Consider the following 26,400-nt stretch of genomic DNA (forward strand, 5'->3'; position numbering starts at 1 on the left):
GTTATCGGTTGTGATAGTAAACATGGAGGATGAATGCGTAAAAGCTGCGTGCGGAGTTGCCGGTGGGATAAAATGTGAATTGCAACGAAATAGGCCCTTCCTCGTGGTCAGCGATTCTTGAAAACCTAATAATGTCGCTGAAAAAGGAGGCTGGAGCAGGAAATATTTTGCTAACGCCGCTACTTGGGATGAAGTCGCGAAAGAGTGACAAGGATAGCTCAAGCGCGCTGCACTCTTCCATGCCTTCAGTGTGTATTCTAACTTCGCGATCGTCGAAAAATCTGATGGGATTAGAGAGGGAAAGTGTCGAAAATGCTACAGTATCTCTTCATCAGGTGATTGAACTTTAAGTAATTTAACAAATTAGACGCATTAAGTTAACGCGACTAAATAGCTCATAAACTCGGTCAATTTCATGTGACTATCTGGTTATTTCACGCGTCCTAGACTCAAAGCTCAATAACAGAAAAAGCACATGACATCATTTCACATTAGAGAGGAGGTTTTCATTCCTCTTGAACAACCTTAGGCTGGTTTATAGTGTCATTGTTTTGTTTTCGAGCTAACCATATTTTAAATATTGTGTTGTTTAGCTATAGCGAAAATTCGCCAGCGCGCGCGAGTGCAAAATAATGTTATTAATGTGCAGCTGTTAATCAAATTAATAATTTCTGAAGTGTCAGTTTTGCCGGATCACTCCGTAATTTCGTTTATCATGTTCTCCAATAACTATAGGTTTTAAGGTTGAAATTATTATACCCATGAATACAAAAAATGAATAGACTTGCTTTAATTTAAAATAAATTATCACGTTTCTAAGCTTTAATATGGTGACGTTGCACTGAATATTTATAACTTATCAGACTTTTCTCTTGAACAATGGCCGTTGGTAATTCCAACTTTTACTTCCTTTATGGGTGATGTCTCAATAAATAATTTAAGAGTATTTGCACACAAGAGAGCTGCCATTTATATTCAAAAAGCTTCTAGGCCTTCCACATTTGTTTTACCAAAAATAAACAAGCCCATTCTCTGCTTCAATGGCCTTTTTTCAGTTGGCCCAAATTAGTCAGTTAATCCAGATTTTCATGGATTGTTTTGCTACATTCCATATTTGCAAATAGTTTTTACCCAATCATTTTTACATCTTATTGTACTGGGGAATTATTTGTATAAAATGAATCGCCTACATTATCTTCTTGTGACCCTGAAGATTTCAGTTTCCATTTATTTTTGCTTTGCTTTAGAAAAGCACAGAAAGTTGAGGTTTGAGGACATGTGATATTGATCCAAATATTTTTTTCTGAAGGCTTGTTTTCACAAATAACTGAGTCAGAGTCTGAGTCATTAAGAGATTAGATCATTATGTTCTAGTGAAAACAGCTGTCTGATTCCACTTACCACTCTGCTACGTACCATTTTAAGACTAGGCTTTCAAGTGGTGAGCAGAAGCAGAAGAACTAAACCAACCAAAACAAAGAGTCAAAACAACCATTGGGATTAGTTTTACTGTTTCAGAAAAAGAAAATTGTAACTATTGATGTGTACCTTATATCATCAAATTATTTGTTTACTGTGCCATCGTTAGCAATGCCGAAGTAATACTGAAGCTTGAATATGTAACCACATAATTTCTCCTTTGCCCTCTGAAAAGTCATCCTCTTTGTCATATCTTTCACAAAGTAGCCATAGCTTTTGATGTAATATATCAAGCTTTAGACACACTAGTCAGTGTTTTATCACCAGATGAAACACCAAGAAGAAAGTTAGAAATGCAACACGCAGCGGAGTATTTTTGACGAACTTCGAGGTGCTTCATCTGTTGATGAAACACTGTGTCCAATGCTTGATTTCACTTCTCAAACAAATGATTTTAGAAGGGGAAATTAAGGATGCAGAATGAGAAATGAGCAGTTTTTCATCTGATTTCCAAACCCTCATTAGACATTAAATTCCTTTGTATTTTCTTTATGAACTATTAATGAGTTTGAGAATGTTATTGGCTTTTTGTTCATATCCCAGCTAAGGAAGAAGGAAGCCACACCAAAGCCTGTTTATTTGTACCACTTTGTAATTCCTCAATTGGATACTAAATAATTAAACTATTACCCATAATGGTTACCCAGATTCAATTTGCATGGCCTCGACAAGCCTAAGTTGACCCTGATTACCTCTGAATAATATGAACATGCATCTAGCACTAAGGATGTCTTAAGAAAGGGATGAGTTATCTTGCCTTATCTAATGTTGTGTTCTTTTGTGATAATTACTGTTCTTACCAACATTGAAGTTATTCAATCTGTTTCTAAATTGAAGACCAATAATTTTTTGTGTAACAGGCAGCAAGAGATGGAAAGCGTGACCTTGTTGAGAGAAGACTGGAAAAGTTAGGAAAGGGAAACAAGAAAATCAACAAGAAAGACCAGGACAACACAACTGCATTGCATTATGCTGTGCGTTACAATCACCTTCACATTGTCAAGCTGTTACTGGAATCTGGTGCAGGTATGCATATATTGAACACTTAATACATAGTACTTAATGTGATGTGTTAAGTGTGATATGTTAACTATGTTTCCCTTAATTTCCATTATAAATATTCATGATTAAGAACAGTCAAGGAAGTTGAAAATTAAACTAGATTAAAATAACCTGAATTTCCCTTTTTAAACTTATAGACATTGAAGCAAAAGGAGAAGATGATGCCACACCCCTTCACTATGCTGCCAGATTTCGTCCAGTCCCAAGAACCTATAATGGGTCTGCACGCCCAACACCTCAAGTGACACCAAGTCCCAGCATGGAAAACATGAGCGATGTTGGCTTGACTCTAAAGAAAGAAGACAAGAAGAAAGATGGGGGATCTGGGAGTTTTGGGAAGGGCGCAAAAAGTCGCCTTCTAGGCTCATCATTAGGAACTAAACTATTCAGCAAGGATTTCTTGTCATTGGAGAAAAGAAATTCTAATTCATTTATACCAAAAGAGCAGACATCTAATGTTGGGGAGACTATGATATTGTACCTTTTGTCAAAGAAAGCCAATGTAAATGCTAAGGACAGTTATGGTTCAACTCCGCTGCATTATGCTGTTGCAAAGGGAAACCCTGATGCTGTTCAAGAACTTTTGACTGATCCATGTATTGATATTGAGGTGATTAAAAAAAAGATCTTTTGCAGTGCGACTACTGTAACTGGGACCAATCAGACAAAGTTAACCAATCTGATTACAGGAAAATAACAGTACATTCCAAGAAATTTAGTTGTGGGCCAATCAGCAGCTCATAAAAAACAATCAGTTACTCAAAGCAGAAGATTTTATATTTATGGCTAATGTTTTTCAGGAATGCAAAATATTTCATTAGACAATGTTTTTCTGTTCAAAACTTTGCATGCAACACCCAGGAGACATATTTCTTTGACACACGCTGTTATTTTGTCATCTACCAGCAATTTCTTCACCACTATTGCTGTGCTTTGCAATAAACATGCGACCACAAGTCAAAAATTGTTGTTTACATTTTTCGCCTCCATCACTCTTTCTAACAGACCTCTCGAGAAACACTTGCTTTCTTCAGCCGGTTCAAAAGGTTTTGTCTGTACGTTGTAATTGATTGATTTCACTCCATGTTGTTTATTTCGTTTCTTGCTAGTAATGACTGGCAACTAACTTTCTCAAAACTGTATTGTGATTTTCCTGTAATCCGATTGGTCAACTTTGTCTAGGTGGCCCCGGCTATAGTAGTCGCACTTGTAAAATGACATCTGTAAACAGTACATTTAAAGATAAAGAAGCTTGAGGCAGAGAAATGTGCTTGGAGAATAATTTACAATTACTGAATTTGGCTTTCATACGATTGGAAGAATTATACAGTTTGAGGAGGGTATTATCTCTGCTATAAGGTAGATTAGCACCGCACCATCCAATCGGAGTTCGAGATAATTCTTGAGTTAATCATGCAATAGCTGAATTCAATACTAACTGTATAGGATTTATTCAAAACAGATCGGTGTTTCAACATTTTCAACTTCACATGGCTTTGAATGGTACCAAAACAGCTAACTTGCCTGGTTGCTGTCTTGCATGACATTAATCGCCATTAACATTAGTGTCTGACATGAAAAATAGTATAACATAAGCATCTTCCAAATTTTGCAAGCTCAAATGGTTGAGTTACATAAATTATATTGTGTTTAAATATTTCAGGCCAAGGATAAAACTCAGATGACTCCTTTGCATGTGGCATCCAGCCAGGGTTCTTTTCCTGTTGCCAAATGCCTTATTGATGCTGGAGCTAACTTAAGAAGCTTGGATGAGGAACAAATGACACCTATGCATTTTGCTTGTATGGAAGGAAGTCTTGAAGTCGCCAAGCTGTTGTTTGAAACGGGTGTGTAGCTATTAAGGAATTCAGGGTGTTGCTTTAGGATCCACAAAGCAGAAAGAGGGCAGCTTATAGCAAGGGAAAATCAATTTTCACATTACTGTAATTAGAATTTTCTTTGGCACTCTTTCCCACTCCAAAACATTAAAATTACTCTAGAATCAGCATTCCCTGCTAGCAGAGGCCTCATTTTCCTGGTTTTTGGTGGGTAGGAGGAAGAGTCTCTTGTCCTACCGCCCTCAGAAGATAGTAAGATACCAAGATTGAGCTATAGGCCATTTACAAGAGGTGGTCACTTGCGAGAATCTAACTGCAGGGGGTCACTTCCAGGAAGAGGTGCCACCATTCCTACAGTTAACTCAGTTAACAACTAACTACGGTTTCATAGTTATGATATGTGCAGTTGTTCTATATCGTCACGGGCACCACTAAGGAATGGGGTAACTGATTAGTAAACAAATTTTATAATGGAATACGAAGATGGAGGCTTTTGACTCGGCAATAACATAATACACATATCATACTCCATATTTTGCAGAATACCAGTTGTATTAGAAAGCCACAGGTCATCTCAGGGGGGGGGGGGGGTGCACCCCCTGCACCCTCCCCTTAGATCCGCTCCTGTACTCTGAGTAGCATTGTTTGCTGTGTATCAGTCAAGTTTGTCTGGGAAGCACAAAACTGAAAATGAGTGGTGAAATCACAAGAAACGTACAACACTGTACTGTTTTCGTTGTTTCCGCCCCACTCTCTTTGTGGCTTCGCCGCTCACTCCTGCTTCCCTCCATTGCCCCTTTTTAAACAAAACTGCTAGCCATGCGTGCTACAGCATTGTACATACAGTGAACATAGAGATCAGTAGACCATGCAGTGGTTGATTGCCAATGAGAGGTTAAAAACAAAGGAAAAATTATAAGAAAACTGTCAGCATAAAGTGATCACAAGCACTTACAAGAGGTGGTCTTTTACAAGAGAGTTTAAACATAGGGCTTTGACATGGTAAATTTTAGTGTTTTGGACAGTTGGTCTGCTGTATTAATTTCTTTTTATAATTAAAATTATTATTATCAGCATCATCATCATTATCGTCCGTGTCATCATCATCATTATTTTCATTATTATAATCATTATCATTATTATTATGATGATTATTAGTATTATCATTATTATTATCATTATCATTATTATTATTATTATTATCATCGTCATCACTATCATTATCATTTGATTATCATTATCGTTATTATTACACTATTCTGTACTTAGCTGAAGAGCAAGGTGGATGGTCCATAGTGTCCAAAATGGTAACAGACCAAGATCGAGAAGAACAAACACCCCTTCACCTTGCAGTTGAGGATGGTGATATTAACCTGGCAAAGCTCTGTCTGGACAAAGGAGCAAATGTTAATGCACACAAGGTTAACATGAGCACTCCATTGCATCTGGCGGCCAATGGCGGAGATTTGGACATTGTCAAGATGTTAATAGAACATGATGCCAATATAGAAGCAAAGAATGCAAGTCAAGAAACACCACTGCACAGAGCAGCTCAGTTTAACAGGGTAGAGATTGTTGACTATCTCCTAAGCAGGTAAGCTAATAGCCGTGTTCACTCTAGAAGACGGACAAGTTGTCTCAGACGGTAGCCTGTTAAAAGTGGCAGACACTCTAAACCGTCTGAAAGGCGGACTACTGTGAACTGCTGCTTATAAAAATTATGCCCTGGGGTTATCCATCTTTATAAGGAGTTTAAGGAGGGTTTATATTATAAGAACGGAGCGGTTTATAACCGCAATAGAAAAAGCACTTTGGAACAAGCTTTAGCAGTGCTGATTAAAATACGTTTTACATTTACATGGCCGGGTTGTTCACGGTTTTCAATATAGGGACCTTAAGCAAGGACGGCGACGACGGCAGTGAAAACGTCGGTAAAAAAATGAATTTGCGTTCTTTCAAACTTCATCGCGTCTATTTGGACCCGCTCAATGTGTCAAATGTAGGCGACTTTTCCTGGAGTTGAATTCTTAAGGATTTTACTCAGGTTCAAAAAGAGTAAGGAAAATTCGTCGTCGTATGTCCACTTCCTCCTTTAAACGTCAAATTAGGAGGTTTGACGTCGTAGTCGTGCAGTGGACGTCAAAGAAATGTACTAAAAAGCGTGATGCACGTGCAGAGCTGTTGTTTTGATCATTAAGGTGATGTTACACGGGATGATTCGCAACGACGATTCTTAGCGCAACACAACGTTGCATCATTGTTGCGACATTGTTTCGAATGGTTGCAACATTGTTCCAATATTGCAAGGTTGTCTTGCGCTAAAAATCGTCGTTGCGAATCGTTCCGTGTAACATCACTTAACCCTATTGTTTTGTTGAAGTCGTCGTTGTGGTCGTCGTCGTAGTTGCTTAAGCTCATATGAGCCGGTGGCCGGCGAAATTCGCCGCCCATTTCACGTGAACTCGCCACCTACTTTTCTTTGGAAATAACCCCAGTTTAAAGAGAGTATTCATGTGCGGACACTGAAAAAAAGCCAAAATGTAATAATGTCTGTGATCTGTTTAAACACCCTTAATTTTTGCTCCAGACTGCTGAAAATGCGTTCTAAAAGGCGTAGATTTAAAAATTTTTTCCAGAAACTCATTCGCACCTTCAGTGCTTGCAAGTCACGCCTTCGCCGCGAGTTTTTTCCTTCTCCGCCTGCTCTTGTTGAAAAACCCTGGTTGTCTAAAGCTGGGTTAAGGTAACCCAGGGTTAGTGGAAATTTGAATTCAGATATGAAACCTTGAAAAGTAAATTCAGTTCAATTCTCTTTATATATACAATTTGATGATCGCATGTTCTAAAAAGAGCAGAAAATGTTATCCGAGAAAATGCTTTTGAACAACCTCGGGTTAGCGCTAGTCGGCCTTCGAACAACTGGACCCTGGTTTTTAATTAAGTATTTAAAAACGTGAGAATGAATCGAATTTATATTCATCTCAATACAAGCTGGAGGCGGACGTGTAGTTGGATGTGTTTCTGTTTACAAGTAGATGGGTCTATAACTGAAAACGGAAGGAAAACATGTTGCACGCGCAACGTCGTCCGATTTGTTCGTCTATAAAGATGATTGATTTTCCCTGGTCAATTTGTTTGTATAGACAGACAAGTCGTCTAAAGTCCGATGTAAATTTACGCCTGGCGAACAACAAGGGTGGACGACTTGTCCGTGTGCAGAAGATTTTTCCGTCTGCTGGTGTGAAAATTACCATTGCTTTTTTCTTTCCTATCTCACTTGTCTACTTGGTACCCAGGTAGCACACCCACATCGTGGGTTTCGTGTACCACTCATTATCCAAGTGGAAATTGGAAATGTTAAATTGCTTAAGTTACCATTTAACCTAAACTTCGAAACTTTCGGACGGAAGGTTAGTGGTTAGATCATTTTCCGGAAATTGCGACCGAAAATTGAGGAATGTGTTTAAAGGTTTTGTATCCCGGTTTGTACGAGCTGAAAAGCCTCACAGAAGGTCATGTACTATAAACCAACTATGTTAATCTTTGCTCCTTGCGCTCATCGTTTCATTTTTAGAGGTGCCTACATTGAGTGTCGAGATAAGGACAAAGACAGTCCTTTGCTTATAGCAGCATCTAAGAATCACCTAGAGACAGTCAAAAGCCTTTTGGCTCGCGGTGCTGATATCAGCGCAAAGGATATTGATGATGCGACACCCATATATCGAGCCGCAGCTGAAGGTTGCATTGAGACTCTTGAGGTATGCATACACTAGCTATTTATTATTAGTGTTCACCAAATCAGTGGATAGTAATTTTTGCGCGTTCTGATTGGCTCCTGTAACTCGGAATATCCTTGGATATTCACTGTTTTGGGACGGGATTCAAACTGGCTTCTCGTTTCGCGACAGTTTCGAAGGATGAAATTTTAGCTGTAAATGAAACAGCTGCACCAACAAATACCAAGAAACGGACAAAATTTGGCTTGTCGGTGTTTACTGGTCGTTATAATTTTTTTTTTTTTGGCAACAAAATCATAAAAAATGATCGCCGACTCAATTGAAATGTAAACAAACTCTAACTAAGTGACGTCTTTTATTTACAAAAAGTTCCTTTTTGCTCTCTCTCTCTCTCTAATCGCCGCGTCTCGCCTTTCTCGCGTGGGGTGAATTCACGCGCGCTCGCGTTTCGTTCGCTCTATCGTAGTCTACAAGAACCCCAGACTTAATGGAGTTGTGTCACGAAATTTACCAAAACTGCCGCGTCTTACGGACATTACGCAGCACCATAGACCCCGCTAATTGCTTTTCTCACCTCTTTATCTCTGCCGCTCGACTTCTTTTTTCTTTTGTCCTTCAGTTTCTTCTAAAATCTGGCAAAGGCAAGGCACTTGTCGAGGAGTATGACAAGTATGAGAACACTCCACTACATGTTGCAGCCAAAAAAGGATATGTTAGAATTGTCCAAGTAAGTTCTTATAGCAGGGTGTCAGTAAAAGCCGCAACAGGCCCAAAACACCCTGGAACACCCCGGATCATCTCGGAATACTGCGGAACACCCCCATGATAGGCCAGACCGCCCCGAACACCCTTAATTACAAAAATTAGGCAAAAAATTATAAAAACCCCCAAAGAAATCTAAAAAATCATGTTCCGGGGATGTTCCGGAAGTGTTCCCGGGTGTTCTGGGGTGTTCCGGGCCTGTTCCTGGTTTTACAGACACCCGTAATAGCTTGCGCGGCAGGCGCCGGTTAGTTTTTAAGGTAATTTTTAATTTTAGAATTTGTTCATGCTTAACGTGCGTATATCGAGTTTTGGATGCACGCGAGAAGTTTTCAGAGCATGAAAGATGCGTAAGAATTGCTTGAGGCACAGCCGAGAGCAGCTCTAGGTTCTTGAGTGCTCTCCAAACTTCCCAAGTGCATCCATAACTCGATATACGCACAGCTAAAAGCATGCGCAAGTTCTTTTATCACATAGCTGCCAAAATTGCTTGCTTTTTTATTAACTGCAAAATTCTTGTAACGCTTGACACAGAAAAACAAACGCTTCTATTGGCTGGTTACAAACACACCACAATCGACTTTGAAAATGGCAGCCAGATTTAATGATGTTTCGGAGTCGGAAATTGATCAATAATTTTATTTTCTCGAATAATCATCAATGTATTATTTTACTAAAACAATCAGGCGAAGTGAATATCGGCGAATAGTCACCTCGACTTCGTCTCGGTGACTATTCGCCGATATTCACGTCGCCTTCGGCGACTTATTGTTAAATAGCCACTTTGAAGTTGCACGGGAGGCCGTGTTGAGATTGTTTCAAGGTGCATTGTGGGACTGTTTTAAGAAACGCATTTTCAACATGGCGACAAATTCGTCCCACAATGCACTTTGACAACCAACTCGACCCAGTCTCCAGCCCAACCTCAGAGTGGCTAATAGAGCTCGCGTCCTCGATATTGCTCCTTTTCGCCCTAAAAAGTAAATGGCTTCTGCTACGCAGGTAAAGTTCCAACTACTGCATAAGGCTTTTTTCCTTTAATTGGGGACAAGGAAGGTAATGCTTTCTTTCCGACGTCAGGGCCGTGCCAAAATTATTTTCAAAAGCTAGGAACTTATAATTGCGATCGGCAATGGAGGCCAAACAGACATACATGCAACCTTTATTACTTTTACAAACGGTAAGAATCAGAATAAGATTTCAGATTATGTGTTCGCCGAAGAGCGTAAGGTGAGGACTGTAGGTGTAGTAAGGTGTACATGTACGTAGACTCATGGAGTGATAGGCCAGTTGCTCCACCAGTGGCGCTTGGTTCTAAGGGGTTCATTTTTTCTTTTCTTTTAGCTTCTTCTGGACAATGGTTGTTGCATTGACTGTAAAAACGATGGATCCCTGACGCCACTCCACTTGGCGGCCAAATTTGGGCGGATAAGGTTGGCGTCATATTCAGTCTAGAAATTTAACGAGAAAGCAGGCTGTACTCAGCTTCCTTGTGTTCGCTTTAGCCCTACTGTTAGACGGAATGTGGCGGACCTCATAAATCGGATCCGTGCCTAAAGAGGCGCACGGATCATAAGTTCTAAAAATTTGATCCCGGTTCTCCTAGTGACAAATTCCAGGCCTCCCAGGGCAAAGCTCTAAATTTAGTAGTAGATACGAAACACAGCCTAAAGACCCTTCTCACTAGTCTGATTACATTCCCTTGTTTCCGCGTAAGAGATCATTAAAACGGAGAGGCTATACACTTCTTCGCCGGCTATCCCAACGGGTTGTTTGAACCAAATATGGTGGCCCGTTAAAGTAAGCGATCAAGCTCGACGTTTTTAGAGGAAAATAGAGGACATTAGTGGGCTTAAGATACACCTTTTCTGTCTACTGGTATAGGTTGACAAAACTGTTTGCCACGTAGTTACACAAAAGTTGACCATGATTTCCTAGCTCGACGACTTGACAGGAAAATAGAGGACATTAGTGACCTTAAGATACACCGTTTCTTTCCACGGGTACGGACAGACGAACATGTTTGCCACGTCAAAAGTAGTTATACAACAGGTGACCACGATTTCCCAGAAGTGATAGTGGCGTCAACCATTCTACCCGGTAGCCTACCCGTTTCTCCGCGGGGTAAGAGGCAATCTACCCGTATTTACGGCTGCGCGTACAGGTTATTTACCCGTACCCGTACCCGTACACGGAAACGCTTCTGTATCTTATGGTCTCTATTAAACAGTCTAGCTGGTCTCATAATTATTAATTTGTGGTCATTTTACAGAACAGTATGTGCTCTTCTGAAGAGGGATATGTCCATAATAAATGACGAAGATGATGCTTCCAACACTCCGCTACATGTAGCTGCACTAAATGGCAATGACAAAGTCGCTAAAGAATTGCTTGATAGAGGAGCTGCTATCGATGCAAGGTGAGAAGAAGATCATGACTTTATCACGGAGGTTACTTTTTTTTTGCTACGGACGAAAAATCCTTTCACTGAATAACTCCACTAAAAGCAGCCTTAAAATTAAAATTATTTCTTAACGGAAAAGCATATTCATTTGTGTGTTTTTAAGCCCAGAGCCGGAGGTAGAAGTGGTGAAGTTTTTCTATCCTAGCCGTTCAATCCGTACTTATCGAACTAAGCAGAGTAACTGTTAACAAAAACGCATAAAAGGGGCAGTGATACAAATCACGTAGCCTGCGGAGCTGGCAGTTTGTTTGGCGAGAGGGAGAAAAACGTTGCGAAAACGCGCGCGCAGCCTGGCCGCTCACTTGCGCGCTCGACAAACAAAACTGCCAGCCTCGCAGCAAATCTAGTCGTTATTTTGCCAATAAACACTATTTGATTATTAAAGATCATTAGCCAGGCAGTTTCCTTGACCGGATTTTTCTCAAGGTCATACGAGCTGTGCAATCGCTTTCACTAAATATCCGAAGCCATAAATCGACATCCTACGAAAGTTCGTAGTCAATACTTCTAACGGATCTTTGTGCACAGGAATGCCAACTTATGGACGCCGCTGGATTGTGCGGCAGCAAAGGGCTGGGTGGATGCAGCCACTGTTCTTCTTGATGCTGACTGTCCTGTGGATCCTACTGATAAAGCAAAGGTAAAAGGAACATGCAACCTCGTTCCCAGGGTTCTCTCCTACCCGCCGGATAGAACGCTGGGAATGAGGTTGAAGGAACATGTTGGTGAAAACACATTTGTTGAATAAGATTACTTACAAAGGGCAACGCCCTTATAACTAATGGAGAATAAAAACGAAATGATGAAACTTCCATAGTGAGTCTTGAATCGCGGCACGTTTGTTAAACGCAACAAGAATCAGCTTTTTGTTTACATAACAACTAAGCTGGCCCGGTTAACTGGGATCCCGGTATCGAAGTGGCGTAATACCGCGATGAAAGTCTCCCTGCTCGGCAAATCTGGCTAGCCTGTCCCTTAAGTCTTCCTTTTTTTTTCAGACTACCCCACTTCACCTTGCTGCACGTGAAGGCCACGTGGAGATGGTGAAACTGCTTTTGTCAAGGAAAGCTAACATTACATTGACAGACAGTGCTGGAAGAAATTGTCTCGATATGGCCGTTGAAAATAATCACAAGTAAGTACTTAAATACGGGCTAAGAAAAATTCAAGAAGCAAATGCCTCAAGGATTTGTAAACACTTTGAAACAGCGACCTTTAGATCCAAACGTTATGACCAAGCGCCTTTGCTTCGCATTTCTTAAATTTTACCCTATTTGTTTATTTTGTTGTTGTTGTTGTTGTTGTTTGTTTACTTCGTATTAGATATAGTTTGTTTATGGTAGTCCCGAGTTCATCTTGTCGTTTTCCTGGTACTCACGCCAACTCTGATTAAGAGAAAGTACTCTGAAGATGAGGTGAACTGAGGAAATACAAATTTCAATGAAGACATGATCATCGAAATTGTAATTGCAATTTTAACTATTGCAAATTACCGTAAATCCTCCATTATTTTTTGATGGGAGGCGTAAAAGAGGCGGGGGGGGGGGTATTTAGTTTAGCGAAACGTATCAACGGGAGCAAGATTTCTCGAAGACGGACTTGTGGCAGTTCCCGGGCGTTATACTGCTTTTTCTAACAATAAGAAAATGGTAACAACTCTCCACAGAGAACTAGAGCGTAAATTTGGAAAAGTTGGGGGTCATGCGGCGGAAGACCAAAAATAATATGATTTTCCAGCCTCAATAAACCATAACTGAGCAGTCCACGTTAATTTTTTGTGAAGTATAACGATGGAGGAGACGGGGAGGGGGGAAGGGGGAGGGGGGCTTATTAACTTTCCTCCGCTGAAAAGGGGGGCTTAATAGAGGATTTACGGCAACCCGAAAAAAAAGATTAACTAAACAATTTGGCCTGCTCCCTGGATCTTCATAGCTCAATTGGTAGAGCACTGCAGTACTATCGTAGAGGCCATGGGTTCGAAACTCGTTGAAGTCCCGATTTTTTTTTTCGGGTTAATTTGAAATTGCTTGGATTACAATTACCACTGCGATAATCATACCTTCATTTAAAGAAAGTACTCTGGGACGGGGCGTACACTGTCCGTCCCTTAGTCGAAAAGAGTGGAGGATCTATTTCCGTTTGTCGATGTTAAACGATTTAAAGCAGTTATCACTCTCTCATAGAAAGCTCATGTAAACCATAGTGATATAGTGTCCTCTTTTTTTTCCCAAGGGAAGTAGCACTTGTTATTATTCAACACAAGGATTGGAGACAAGCCATGCGCAATAAGACCAAAGAAGGAAACTTTATTAACACACCGATGAGAAAGCTCATCAAAAAACTACCCGGTAAGTGTTCCATTGTGGCAGCTTTTGCCTTCGTCCTTTTTAGTTTTTTCACTCAAAAAAATCGTGATATGTATTATAATTCCTATTTCTTTTGCCTTAATTAATGGTTTTGAAGCCCTGTTTACATCCTTTAGATTTTCAAGAAACAGTTAATCGCAATGACTCTGCACTTCATCTGATATGCGCACTAATGTGTTCGCACAAACATCGGTTGTCGTGTTAAAAAGAAACTGCATCAAGAGTTCCGCGTTATACTGGCATTCTCCTATTGATTTTGACCGTCTATTTTATTAATTTAAGTTAGTCTAGGGTATGTTGATTCTTGTTTCCTCCGTTTTTTGCATCATCTGAACCAAGCGTTTTCGAAAAGCTTCTTTTTCTATCCGTACACAATAAGAAGCTAATTTCCGTCTTCAAAAGCGGGTTCTTATTATATCTGTTTCTGACATGCTTCGCTTAATCCGTTTGACCATTTTAGTGTAGGTATCAGCTGGGCCAAAACGCTTAAAAAATGAACAATGTGTCACATGAACGGATGAAGTTTTTAAATAGAATCACAATTTGTGTCGTCATTCAAGATTGCGCCCACAACTTTGTACATAATAAAATCAAGGATGAAGCGCCATTTTCGTAGCCTTGCCTACAATTCGGGTTTTGAGCGAAAAGTTTTCGATTCCTTACTGATGCACCGCATCAAGCCCTTTCTCGGTTTTATCTTCTCCTATCGTAGAGGTTGCGGAGAAAGTCTTCAATCGCTGCGTCAAGTCGAATGGGTACCCTGTAGACCATCCACAGTACGCTATCACCCTTAGCTATGAGTTCCTGGATGACGTCAGTCTTGAGTGGGCAGGATTTATGACGTCAGAGACAGTTGAGCATGAGGAGAGTGGCTTAGATGCTGTCATGTATAAAATCAAGTCAGCTTTACCTGAGAACGCCAGCAAGCAAGTGGAAATAAAAAGCAACCATCCTCTGATGCTTATGGTAAGTGTATCAAAGAATCCGGACTAACGGCAGTCCATTCCCCTCTCCTGACGTTTCCTCCCTAGCGACGAGGAACGAGGGGATACGGCTCTATTCGCAGGCTAACAAAAAAAAAACAACTGGTTGCTCAGGGGAGCGGTTTTTTTTTACGAGAGTTTTTAATTCAAAGTACGTTAGTGTGCTACTGAAATTCCTTTATGGCGGGAATGCGCAGACATTTGTTGAAATTCCGTTCTTTTTGAGCTATTTTGAAAAAATAGCTCATATGTCAGTGGTGTGAGCGTATGTATCTTTGTGGCTTTGTATCTTTGTATGTTGGGATGTTTGTTGCAAGAGCCAATAAGGTTAAAGGTACTATGAGTTGATGCTTAGGAACCAATGAGATCTTGGCATCTATTTAAACATGGTATTGGTAAAGGTCGAACAAGGGCACTTTGAGACCGCCATCTTGATTCTTCACAATTTTTTCGTCTTTTATTACGGCTACAGGTGTTTGGAAGAATTACATTAAATATCTTCATGATTCAAACGCTGTGTACAGTGATGCAGCTTTTTAAGGGTTCATATTTTAGTATGGACGCTGCCTCAAGGCTTTTCTGACCTAATTCGGCTATCGGTACAACGCACGGCAGTATGAGTTCTGTTTCACCTGCTGCAACTGGGTAGAGTATAAAAGATCAAATATTTTCAAAGCTCTTCCAATGAAGCTATAATTGATATTTAGATATAGACTTTAATTCGAAAGTATGCGCCCTATAAAAGGTGGTTTTAGAAGTTTAAAAAGGCAGCTTATTTTTGTGAAAGCTGTGCCGAACATTGTTAATCCTGTAAACAAGCTGTAAAAATATTATTCTCTCGCTTACAAAGTTCAACGGACCTTTTTCGTTCTGGCAAAACAAAAAAAAAGAATAATAAGTGAACAACATGATACATCCTTCCTGCATACTAAGTATTATAGTTTCTGAAACGTATTTTCTTTAGTAAAGATGCTTAACTTAAGTAGAAACAGTAGCGTTAGGGAATAAAATTGGAAGAAGCTAGTTGACACAATAATAAGATACTGTTGTATTGAGTGGAGTAACATGATACAAGTAGAAATATATTTCGGCAGTTTGATAATTTTCTTGGAAGTTAATAAATGTAAAGCTATCAACCTTACATTTATCATTATCTATCAACCTAATAAAGCCGAGGTGATTTCTTAAAATCGCTTGAGAAAATTTTGTAGTAAAACAATTTGCCTCTTTTTTACGTCCGAATTGTAAAAGGTGCCAAAGACCAACATCTTCACATGCAAATTGTGTGCATGAGTTATTTTTATAATTCTGTTTAATACTGTGTGATAACTCGAATTCCCTCACGTACGAACCACGAAAGGGGGGCAAAGTCCAACACTTTCACTTGCCAGCTGTGTGACTGTACATCTCATGCAGATTGGCTTTTCACAATGATAAATAGTAACTTGGACGTATGAAGAACTGTTTCGTTTAGTAACCAATGCCCTAAAAAAGGCTCTTGTCTTTTAAGAAGCAATAGCTTTTAAAACATGAAGAAATAAGTTGTCGGAGTTAAAGACTGTCTCACAAATGTTAATAAATGTTAGGTTATCAACCTTGACGTTGCATGAAACATAATTTAATTGCAGATGTTGTAATGAAGCCGAGGTGATTTCTTAAAATCGTTTGAGAAAGTTTTGTAGTAAACAATTTGCTTTTTTTTTTACGTACGAATTGTAAAAGGGCCAAAGACCAACATCTTCACGTGCAAATTGTGTGCAAGAGTTATTTTTATAATTCTGTTTACTAGTTTACTGTGTGATAACTAGAATTCCCTCACGTACGAACCACGAAAGGGGGCAAAGTCCAACACTTTCACGTGCCAGCTGTGTGACTGTACATCTCATGCAGATTGGCTTTTCACAATGATAAATAGTAACTTGGACATATGAAGACCTGTTTCGTTTTGTAACCAATGCCTTAAAAAAGGCTCTTGTCTTTTAAGAAGCAATAGCTTTTAAAACATGAAGAAATAAGTTGTCGGAGTAAAAGACTGTTTCACTGAGTAGAATCGCACGTGAAAACCTCGTGAATTATGATGATGCAACCATCTACCACAATCATGATAAAACTCCTGGTATTTCGTAACTATTCAGTATTCGATGAGTCACATTTTGGCTTAAGAAACTCCGAGAAAACCTTAGAGTTTTCCTTCTAATCAACGTTTGGTGAGTAGATATTTACTTTACTTTAACAATTTGTGTAACTTGCACCAGATGTAACAGGGAAAGACAGAGGAAAGTGAATATATAGGTTGAGCATCGACTCAGCTGAACGTTTTGCGTTTTCATTTATGTAGCGCAATACCCAATTTCGCACAAAAACTAAATCTACATTAGGATGAAAAAGGTAGATTCATCACTCTTGGTAAGGTTACACCGAAGTATTATAGTTACACTGAAGCATTCAAAATAGCTCATGCACGTTTAACGTGCCTATGTTTTTTTTTTAGTCAGTTTGGCGAATGCCATTTTAATTCGACCACTTACAAGCTATATGTTTGAGTTTTCGCTAGAAACTGTCTTGCTCATTCTCAGCACTTTTACCAAAAAAAAAAGGATCATAGAGTGGCTCATATGTTTGTTTCAGGTCACAAAAGAGCGTGTCAAACTACTCAGTCATCCCCTTGTAACGTACCTACTTCGCTATAAGTGGCGTAGCTTTGGCCGTTATGTGTATTACGGCCGGTTAATCCTGTATGGGATATTCCTGTTTTTCCTGACTGGCTACGCTATGCATACAACCAAGAGCATACCGATGACTGTGTGCAAAGGCCGCGAGTGCACGTGTAATGTGACCTTTGATACTGGAACCACAGGGAGCCGAGTGGTTTGGAGAAAGATTGGTCTGCCTGTGATTCTCATAACAACGTCTATTAGTATATTTTTAGAGGTAGGTAATGTGCATCGTTATGGTTTGTAGAAGAGCAAGACTTTATGTCTTGATTTTCTGCGTGTAAAATATATTGAGCTGTTATTGCAGTGTCGTGCTACAACATGTCTTTGCTAGAATTAAAATCCGGTGCAAAAGACTGATTTTCGCTTCCAGTTTGCCATATCTCTCCAAAACAGCCATCTTGGAAACAGAGGCAAGTCGCCATTGTAGTGAGGTGGTTGTAGTAGTAGTTATAGTAACCATTGTCTTGGACCCACCGTTGGGACTTACATATTTCATCTTTTCTTGTTCCTTCTCGGTCCAAACTAGAGTCTTTCCGTCTTTCTTGATTCCGATTTATTTTAACAAGTCCACCTCAAGTTGCCGTTTTGTTTGTTTCCTTTGTGGTGTCCCTCTCGAGACCTGATACGCATATGCAATGCTTAGCTACTGTACGAGCAGTTGCAAAAATACTTGAGGAGCTGTAGCTTTTTTGGGCTAAAATGACCTTTGCAATGTATGTTGTGCTTGTGATCCCCTCCCCCCACTCCCTTGTCAAAGTCGCTAGCAATACTATACCATATTAAAAACCTCTATAGGGACAACTTTTAATGAAGGGGAGGGAGGGGGTGAGAGTTATATCTTACAGATGTGTAACGAGTAGAATTTTTGAAAAAAGGCCGGTTTTTCGTTGGACTGTCCCAACATTTTTACAACTGGTTGCAGCTTACTGCACGAGGTTGTTTTGACCGTGAACTCGCCCTCTTTTCCTCACCAAGTCCAACTCAGCAGAATCCCCATCCGTGAGAATTTATCCGAAGTCTTACCTTCTGTTCGTTTTGTTTGCAGATTATTCAGTTTTGCTATGTGTGGAGGCTTATCTTACAATGGAATAGACTTATTGAATTGCTAGCTTATATCTTTTCTATGGTTTACGTCGTGGATGACTTACAACTTGACGATACAAGCTTTACGATATCCGAGGGATCAAGGCAAGTTAATAATAATAATAATAATAATAATAATAAGTTTTTAAAGATAAAAATACATATCTTTTGTTACAAGTGTAATTAATGAAGAAATTTTACGTCCAGTAAAAAGTGCAAAAAGATAAAAAGTAAGAATTAAAATCCAGCATATTACAAAGCTAATTCGTATTTGAAAACTAAACGGTTAATAAAAGAGTTTTTGAAACGCATAGTCTTAAATTTTAGGTTCATAACAAGCCAAGTTTCTTTCTTAAGATGGTAGCTAGACGGTTTGACACGAGGCATTATAGATAAGTGTGGATGAGGTTCACTACTATAACCAAGCCAAAGCTAGGGCTTTCAAACCATCTTTGAGTGCTTGCGATATTTGAAATATTTGAGAGCTGCATTACCGGTCACAGTGACAAATCTTTCTCAAAACTGATCTTGCCTCACGAAATGTATGGAACAAGTGCTTCTTACTGCATTTTATGACTTACCTTGTTCTCACTTAATTTCGCGAGTATTAAATTTCGCGAAATTTAGTGCTCGCGAAATCTAAAAATCCCTAAAAACCAAAAAACCACGAAATAACATACTCGCGAAATTAAGTGAGAATGGGGTAGCTGCAGCAGTAGAAAAAGGTGTACTTAAAAGGGCTATGGCACCAGGTTATTGCCGTTTTAGGTCAATTCTGTGCTGAAGTCTTTACTCACTACCTTTCAGCGCCGTAGCTAGTATGAGGCCAACCGAGGCACTCGCCTCGGTAAAATTTTGACGAATTTCGCCGATCATTTTTATTTTACATAAGCGATCATCGGATATTTTTAACGCATCATGATATTACAAAGAATTCAGCAATTCAGTCAATATACTATGAAAAAATTACCATATCATCGATCTCAAGGGGCTACGTACGTTAACTCAAATTTTTTTTGAACAAATACTGATCAAAACCATTGGCGAGGTTAACGGTCACCCAGATTATGTAGCTTGTTTCTGATTATTGCTTTTTAAATTCCACTTAAATTAACTCGAAAAAAAGTTACCGTAAGGCCCAGAAAACGCTGCAAATCGCATTTCCGAGAGACTAAAGTTCAAAATTTCTCGGGGGGGGGTGGGGCATGCCCCCGAACCCCCCTAGCAACTCCCGCCTGCCTCGGTTGGCCGTTTGGTCTGGCTACGGCACTGCCTTTAACCAAACACGAATGACCATGTAGCGATATGAAGAAGATATCAAACAAGTCTCATCAGGAAGCACCTAAAATATGAACTTTTTAGGTGATTTTGCAGGTGTAAGAGAGATTAAGATTCACGTTTACGCCAAACGGCAAACGTGAATTTGTACCACGTGACCAAGTTTTTCCCTTAATTGTCGTTAACTTTTTATTACTTTAACTAAAAAATAAGTAGTTTCACGCCAGTGTTATACATAAGAATTGTTCTGGACGGTTTTTATCTGCTTATTTTCTATTCTGAGAAATTCTCAACTTTAATCTGACGTTTGTCGTTTGGCGTAAACGTGAATCTTAATCTCTCTGTTAAAAGTAGTAAAACGTGAAAAAAGCTGGCCCCACGTTTTCAATCATGTTTCAATCCATGTCCATCCTTGCTATCCGTAGCAACAGACGACAGGAAAAAGTTAAACTGGACCATTATTTTGGAATTACATTGATGCGAAAAAATTTTTAGCTTTTGGAAAAGGTAGCAAATCACGTGAAATAGCCTCTATGAACATAAATATATTTTTGATTTCATTTCCAGGTGCTTTGTTTATCACAACAGTGTAGGTGCGACCGCGGTCTACCTGTCCTGGATTGGCCTTGTTCTTGTCATGCGCAAATTTCCCAAGCTTGGAATTTATGTGGTGATGTTCACAGATATATTCAAGACTTTCGCTCAGTTCTTTGTAGTCTGTTTCCTGTTTATTGTGGCCTTTGGCTTAGGATTTCATATTTTACTATACAATCAGGTAAACCGTGCATCTGCTTTCGTTATATTATTGAATAGAAGTTGGAACGGTTCTCTGATTGTCTAATGAAATATTAATAGCACATGCTGAACACAACATTTTTTGAAGACTTAAGGAACAAATATTCTTCGATCCCTTCCTAGGGACAGACTCCTCGGGTACGTTTGAATTTGCCTAGTGCATGCACGGCGTTTTTCCAGTCCCTTTCGGTCAATTCACTTCGTTGACGTATCCGAGGCGAACGCTCACATTTTCGCCTGGACCACGTGACCCGAAACGCTTTGGGCTTGCGGAACAATGAGGCCTAGTAACTAGGCAAGGTTTGAAAGAGCATGCTCACCCGCCACAACTCCACATGAACATTTGTGTTTGTGTTCAAAATAATACCCCTGGCCCCGTTTGTTGAAACGTTGGATAGCGCTATCCAACAGGCCGCGGTTGTTCAAAAGATAAATAGCTCTATACCTGATAAATGCCTATTCAGCGGTTAAGTTAGGGAAATTAATTGCGCTTTCCAGTGGATAGTGATTTATCCAGTGGATAGTGCTATCCACCTTTGGAACAGCTGGCGCCAGATAAATAACTATCCAGCGGATAAGTTCTGTACTGATAGAGATTTATCCAGTGGAAAGCGTTACCCAGGTTTCGAACAACTGGGCCCTGTCCTTAAAATACGCAACATTTGATCTCTATTTCTAGAAAAAATTCTCTACAACTTCGAATCTTTTGCGCCTTTAAGAGGTATTGCACCCTTTGCTTGGAAGTCTCGAATGTCAATACCCCTTTCTAAAGCAGGATTCCCAAAATCACCCATCAGTCACATGTCACATATCGTATAAGTAATTAACCGAAGCGGCTTGGGCATGTCCCAAGCCTGTGTTCCTTACAAAGTAACCCTTCCCTTAAGTCACAATTTTGCCCTGAGGGAGAAGTAAGTGTTAATTTTGACTTAGGGGAGGGGTAGGTAATCAGTCATCCAAAAACCTCAATTGATCAGACTGAAAGATGCTAGTTTTCCCTCTGTAGGTCCCGTACTCCACTCCTGGCAGAGCCATGCTAAAGACAACAATGGGAATGTTAGGAGAATATGAATACGATACAGTATACAATGAAAACGTGGTACCCCCGGTCACGTGGATACTGTACGTAGCCTTCCTCGTCACCAACTGCATTATCATTATGAATTTATTGGTAAGTGACTGTCGGGAAAGAAGGAGACGATCTAGAGGATACGACTTGCAAATTGTACGGTGAAAAGACCATTTCCAAATTCCAAAAATTCTCCAAAATGCGAAACCTTTCTAGTGAAAATGAGTTTCAATAGTCCTCTTTTAGCTTGTGTGCTAGAGTATTATGACAGGTCTGTATTGGGAAAACAAAACATACAAACTAAAGAGGTCTGTTGCTTGAAAATAAAAAAATAATTTCGTTTTAATGGCTTCATACTTCGCCTCGCTTTGAAACAGAGGCTGGGGCAACTCGGTAATGGCCCATTTGTTGCGATATTAAGTGCAAAAGGGAAGTGTAATCACGTGATGCGAAACTCGTCATCCTAGTTTGGTACTGACAAATACGCTGCTGTTGGAAAAGTACCTTAAAATGGAGTGGCGAACGTTGATGTTCTTCCCTAAAATAATAGCATTTGTTTTTTGTTTTAAAAAAAAAATTCATTCTTTTGCATTTGTTTCCAATTAAAGTTGATTGAAATGGCTTATTCCCTCTTTTTACAGTACAACAGTCGAACCTTGGTCCGTGCTTTCTTCTTGTGAGTGACCTTTCCGCGTAAACGACGCCCATTCAGAATAGTCTAATCAGAGGTTGCCTAATAGGGTTCTTCAATCCCGTCATCCTAACCCAAATTGTACTGAGCCAAATCCCGTAATCCCCCGATGATTATTATTGCTATCCTCCATACTGTGAATACTTGCAACCCGAATATCGCCCCATTTTGCTTCAAAAACCCGAATCCCGAATCCCGAGAAACCTATTGGGAAACCCCAAATCAGTTGTTCTAGTGAAAGCTCTATAGTTAGAACCTCTCATAAGCGGTTATCTCCAATGAGTCTCCACCAAATCTTGACGTTTTTATTTGTTAACCATAGGTTGGTCTGGCTGTAGACGATATCAAAGGTGTGCAAGAGAAAGCGGTACTCAAAAGACTAGCTATGCAGGTTTGTCAATGCAACGTACAGAAACTGACAAACAATGCTTTTATGTTCACCACAACTTGCCAGCTACAGCGTGTTCATTGTTTATTGAAGCGAGGTGCGGTGGAGGGGGGGTTGGGTGAAAGGGAAACTATTTTTTCTTGCCCCCTTTGACAATTAAAGATAACTTTTCACCCTTGTGGAACAGTCATATTTTTTGCCCTCTTAAGGTAAAATGGCATGTTATTCTTTGTTTCATTTGTTCTCGTCTAGCGGAAGTATCTACGGGGTCCAAGGACATGCTTCTCTGGAAAAATGTTAAATTTTAGTTCTATGTCATAAGCTTTCTCGCATTTTGGGGTTAAAATTGTAGTTTTTCGGTCACTGAAATTCAGGCAATTTTTTTTCTGCCAATTGTACCTTTTCACTAGGTTTTGGTTTTTATTTTACAAGGTTTTAGACATTGACGGTTTCAGCTTTGGTGCTCTGACGGAACATTGTGCGTTAGATCTGCCCAGAGAAAACAAGTGTAAATGAAATCCCTAGTTTTCAAGTATTACTAATAGACTAATGACTAAACACATTGTCACCTTACTTGCCAAGTACCACAATTGCCCCCTGGCATTCATCTAAGGCAAAGTGTTTTCTTGAAAATTTCTTTACTTTTCCGTGTACACGTATGTCTACAAATGAATTATGTAAATCAATCCATATTGTTCTCGGCGTTATGTGCTACTAACACACGACGTAGATAGGACTGTTTGATTATTTCTGGGGAATTTTATCCTGTAATCAGGTTGGTTTTAAGAAGTAAGTGTCCCATTTTGGTGTAGGTTGACCTTGCTTTAGATGTAGAGAAAGCTCTTCCTGCAATGCTGAGACAACGGTTTGCCACAACTCAAGAAGTAGTTTATCCAAATGCTAACAGATACTGGACAATATGGTCATTTTGGAACCAGAATGTCAGTCCTGCAAGAGCAATTAACGAGGCAATGAACCCAGAAAAGGTTAGCGATTATACGCTTTATTTCCTCTGATATGGTGGTGATAGTGAGGCTTGCCTGCAATAATGACCCCGGGAGCTATATCAGTTGCGCTTAGGAAGCGTAAATGGCATTAGAGACCTTAGCATCAGGTTTTTCTTTGGAAACTGCAAACCGCGAACGGCAGTTTGCGGTTACGCGTTTGCAGTTTCACGTTGACAGTACTTCGAATATTAACAAAGCGTTCGTTGTTTGGTGGCACCACGTTGGTTTTCGTCAAGTCGGGGTGCTTCACTTTAATCGCCTGAAGAATATCAAGAATTCATTGATTTGAGTTCAAACATCTAACTGGCACATCACAGGCGGGTGTAGGAACCTATCTTTTGCCTTTAAACGTGAGGCTGTACAAATTTTTTGCCAAAAACCACTTCCCGCTGGAAGCTCTTGCTGCCTTTCAAGACTGTGGTCACGTGACATTCTCAGGTTTGCCGTAAACCATGAAAAACCTGATATCATTAACAAAATGAACCAGGTAGCCGTGACACAGCCTCTTTAATGTATTTTAGGGCAATTGTCCAATGTAACTGTTTTTTATTGTTTTCTAAGCCAATCCTGTGAGGCCTTGTATAGCTGCGTATCGCCATTCTCTTTGCTAGTATTTCAATTTACTTTGGATTACAAGGCATTGCTTTACAAAAAAAACACGTTTCAGGAACGTCTCTCAGCGGTTTTTATTATTATTTATCTATTTATTTTTATCAGACTCCAATTGAGAAGCTACAGAATCATCAGGAGGCTTTAAAAGACGAAGTAATGACCCTAAAATCAAAACTCAAAGCTGTATTAGATCATACCACCCAACTGGAGGCCATGATGAAGGCGCTCATGAAGCATCACGGGATATCGGTAGAAGAGGAAGAAGAAGGCGAGGATGACGACTAAACGTGCGCAATGAGTTCTGGGAATTGGTCAATTGGTAGAATGTAAGTGCGGCAGCCCGTTCAAACAGTCTTAACATTTGTCCAACATTCACTTCTAAAATCTGTGATAATCAACGAAGCTTTGATCCGGTATACTAGTCTATCTTATCTAATACTTAACCACTACACTAAAGGAGCAATCAATACCAAATGCCGTTGTTACATAGTTTTTCTATAGAGTTTCCAAAATAGTACGTATGAAAGCTAACCATTTTAAGTCAGTGTTATTAACCCTTATCTAGATATCTGTATACAACAAAACATGACAATACTTCTTTGCCTACAAAATTGCCTTCCCCTTTTCGTAATTTCTTACTATAAAATACACCTTTTTTCCCTCCTTTTGAGCCATAGAAGAATGTTGTGCGCAGCGATTGTTAATCTGTTTTCGGGTGGCGTATTTCATTCCAAAGGAATTATCAAAGGTTTTTTCACTTCAGTTGGTGCACAATTTTTCGTTCCTTTTTTCCCCCGTTAGCACGGTCTTTTGAAGTGAAAAGTGAAAAGAGCTTTGACAGTAAATGGTGTAATGTACAAAAACAGCACTTACTCATTCAGAACGCAGACAAACATGCAGCGATCTCTCTGCAAATGCAATTCTAATCGGCTGAGAAAAAAAAACATGGCATTTAATATATTAATTTCATTATAGTAATAACTGTATTTATTAAACAAGTGCAATCAGTTTTGCTTACCTACAACCTCGTTCCAGGATGCTCTTCTACTCGAACCACTTTCTCGCTGCTTGGGAAGAGTAGGAGAGGACGCTGGGAACGAGTTTGGCTTTCCTTTGGAAATCCCATCAACCATAATGGAAGGAGGCGCGAGGAAAATCTCCCAAAATCCCCCCGTCTCCCAAAACCTCCTTGCTTCTGGGTCGTTAAAAATTCTGCAGTACCTTATTTACCCGGAAGAGCTCCGCGTCCCCAGTCAAATTTTCCGTAGCCTTTATGCAACCTTATTCGAGGGAGGCGCGCTTATTTCCTGAAATTTGGATATTATGATACATTTGTTACTCTTTTTCTTTGTTTACTTAAAAGGCTACATCAATAGCACAGAAAGAATGTATAACGTGGAAATCATTGTGTGCCCTTGCATGGCTTTTAGCGTTTACGAAGTCGTTCGCGTGGCTTGTCAGTAGCGTAGTTGGTTTGTTTTATACGCCCCAACTACGCGACAGACTGTAAGCCACACGAACGACTTCATTAATGCTAAAAGCCATGCAAGAAAGAAACCTCTGCTCGCTGGGTAATCACTATGATCCGGAAATGTTAGCCATGAAGGTCTATGCACTTCGACATTCGAATAAACAATAGTAACAGCAATAATAACAATCTCCGAAAAAATATCAAGATCAAAAAGCGCCACATTGTCGCTTGAAGGTACTTGCCTATGCGGGGACCGTGCTTATTGACCACTCGAGAAATACCATAACATACCATAATGCTCTTTGTTGGTCATCCCAAAATTTTGCATAAGCATTGTCTTCAGTTTCTCTTGGGAGTTAAAATGGCCCCAAGAGAAACTGAAAACAATGCTTATGCAAAAATTTGGGGGTGACAAACAAAGAGTATAATGGTATATTATGGTATTTTCTGGAGTGGTCAATTGCGCTTTTTGCTACTGAATGCATTTTATTCCAAAATGTCGGCAAGTTAAGTTATTCTGTTGTGTTCATGACAATTGGCCGTCGATGCCTCGTTTTAAAGTAAACGTTCTGCAGATGAGATCAAAACAAAGAGGGCT

At 39.7% G+C, this 26,400-nt stretch overlaps 1 protein-coding gene across 1 annotated transcript; it reads left to right on the forward strand.

Annotated features, from left to right (window-relative positions):
* Nucleotides 1–18: 18 nt before the first annotated feature.
* Nucleotides 19–24,817, forward strand: LOC140948806 (uncharacterized). The gene is made up of 19 exons (XM_073398082.1): nucleotides 19–335; nucleotides 2,340–2,505; nucleotides 2,679–3,151; nucleotides 4,205–4,388; nucleotides 5,649–5,973; nucleotides 7,954–8,137; nucleotides 8,736–8,843; nucleotides 10,223–10,311; nucleotides 11,151–11,297; nucleotides 11,871–11,982; nucleotides 12,341–12,477; nucleotides 13,575–13,690; nucleotides 14,421–14,674; nucleotides 17,320–17,622; nucleotides 18,454–18,596; nucleotides 20,337–20,544; nucleotides 21,571–21,735; nucleotides 23,525–23,698; nucleotides 24,437–24,817. The coding sequence occupies exons 1-19, from the start codon at nucleotides 132–134 to the stop codon at nucleotides 24,614–24,616; spliced, it is 3,672 nt and encodes a 1,223-aa protein (XP_073254183.1). The 5' UTR covers nucleotides 19–131; the 3' UTR covers nucleotides 24,617–24,817.
* The last annotated feature ends 1,583 nt before the right edge of the window (nucleotides 24,818–26,400 follow it).

This window comes from Porites lutea, chromosome 1, assembly GCF_958299795.1.
Source record: "Porites lutea chromosome 1, jaPorLute2.1, whole genome shotgun sequence".
Classification (NCBI taxonomy): Eukaryota; Metazoa; Cnidaria; class Anthozoa; order Scleractinia; family Poritidae; genus Porites; species Porites lutea.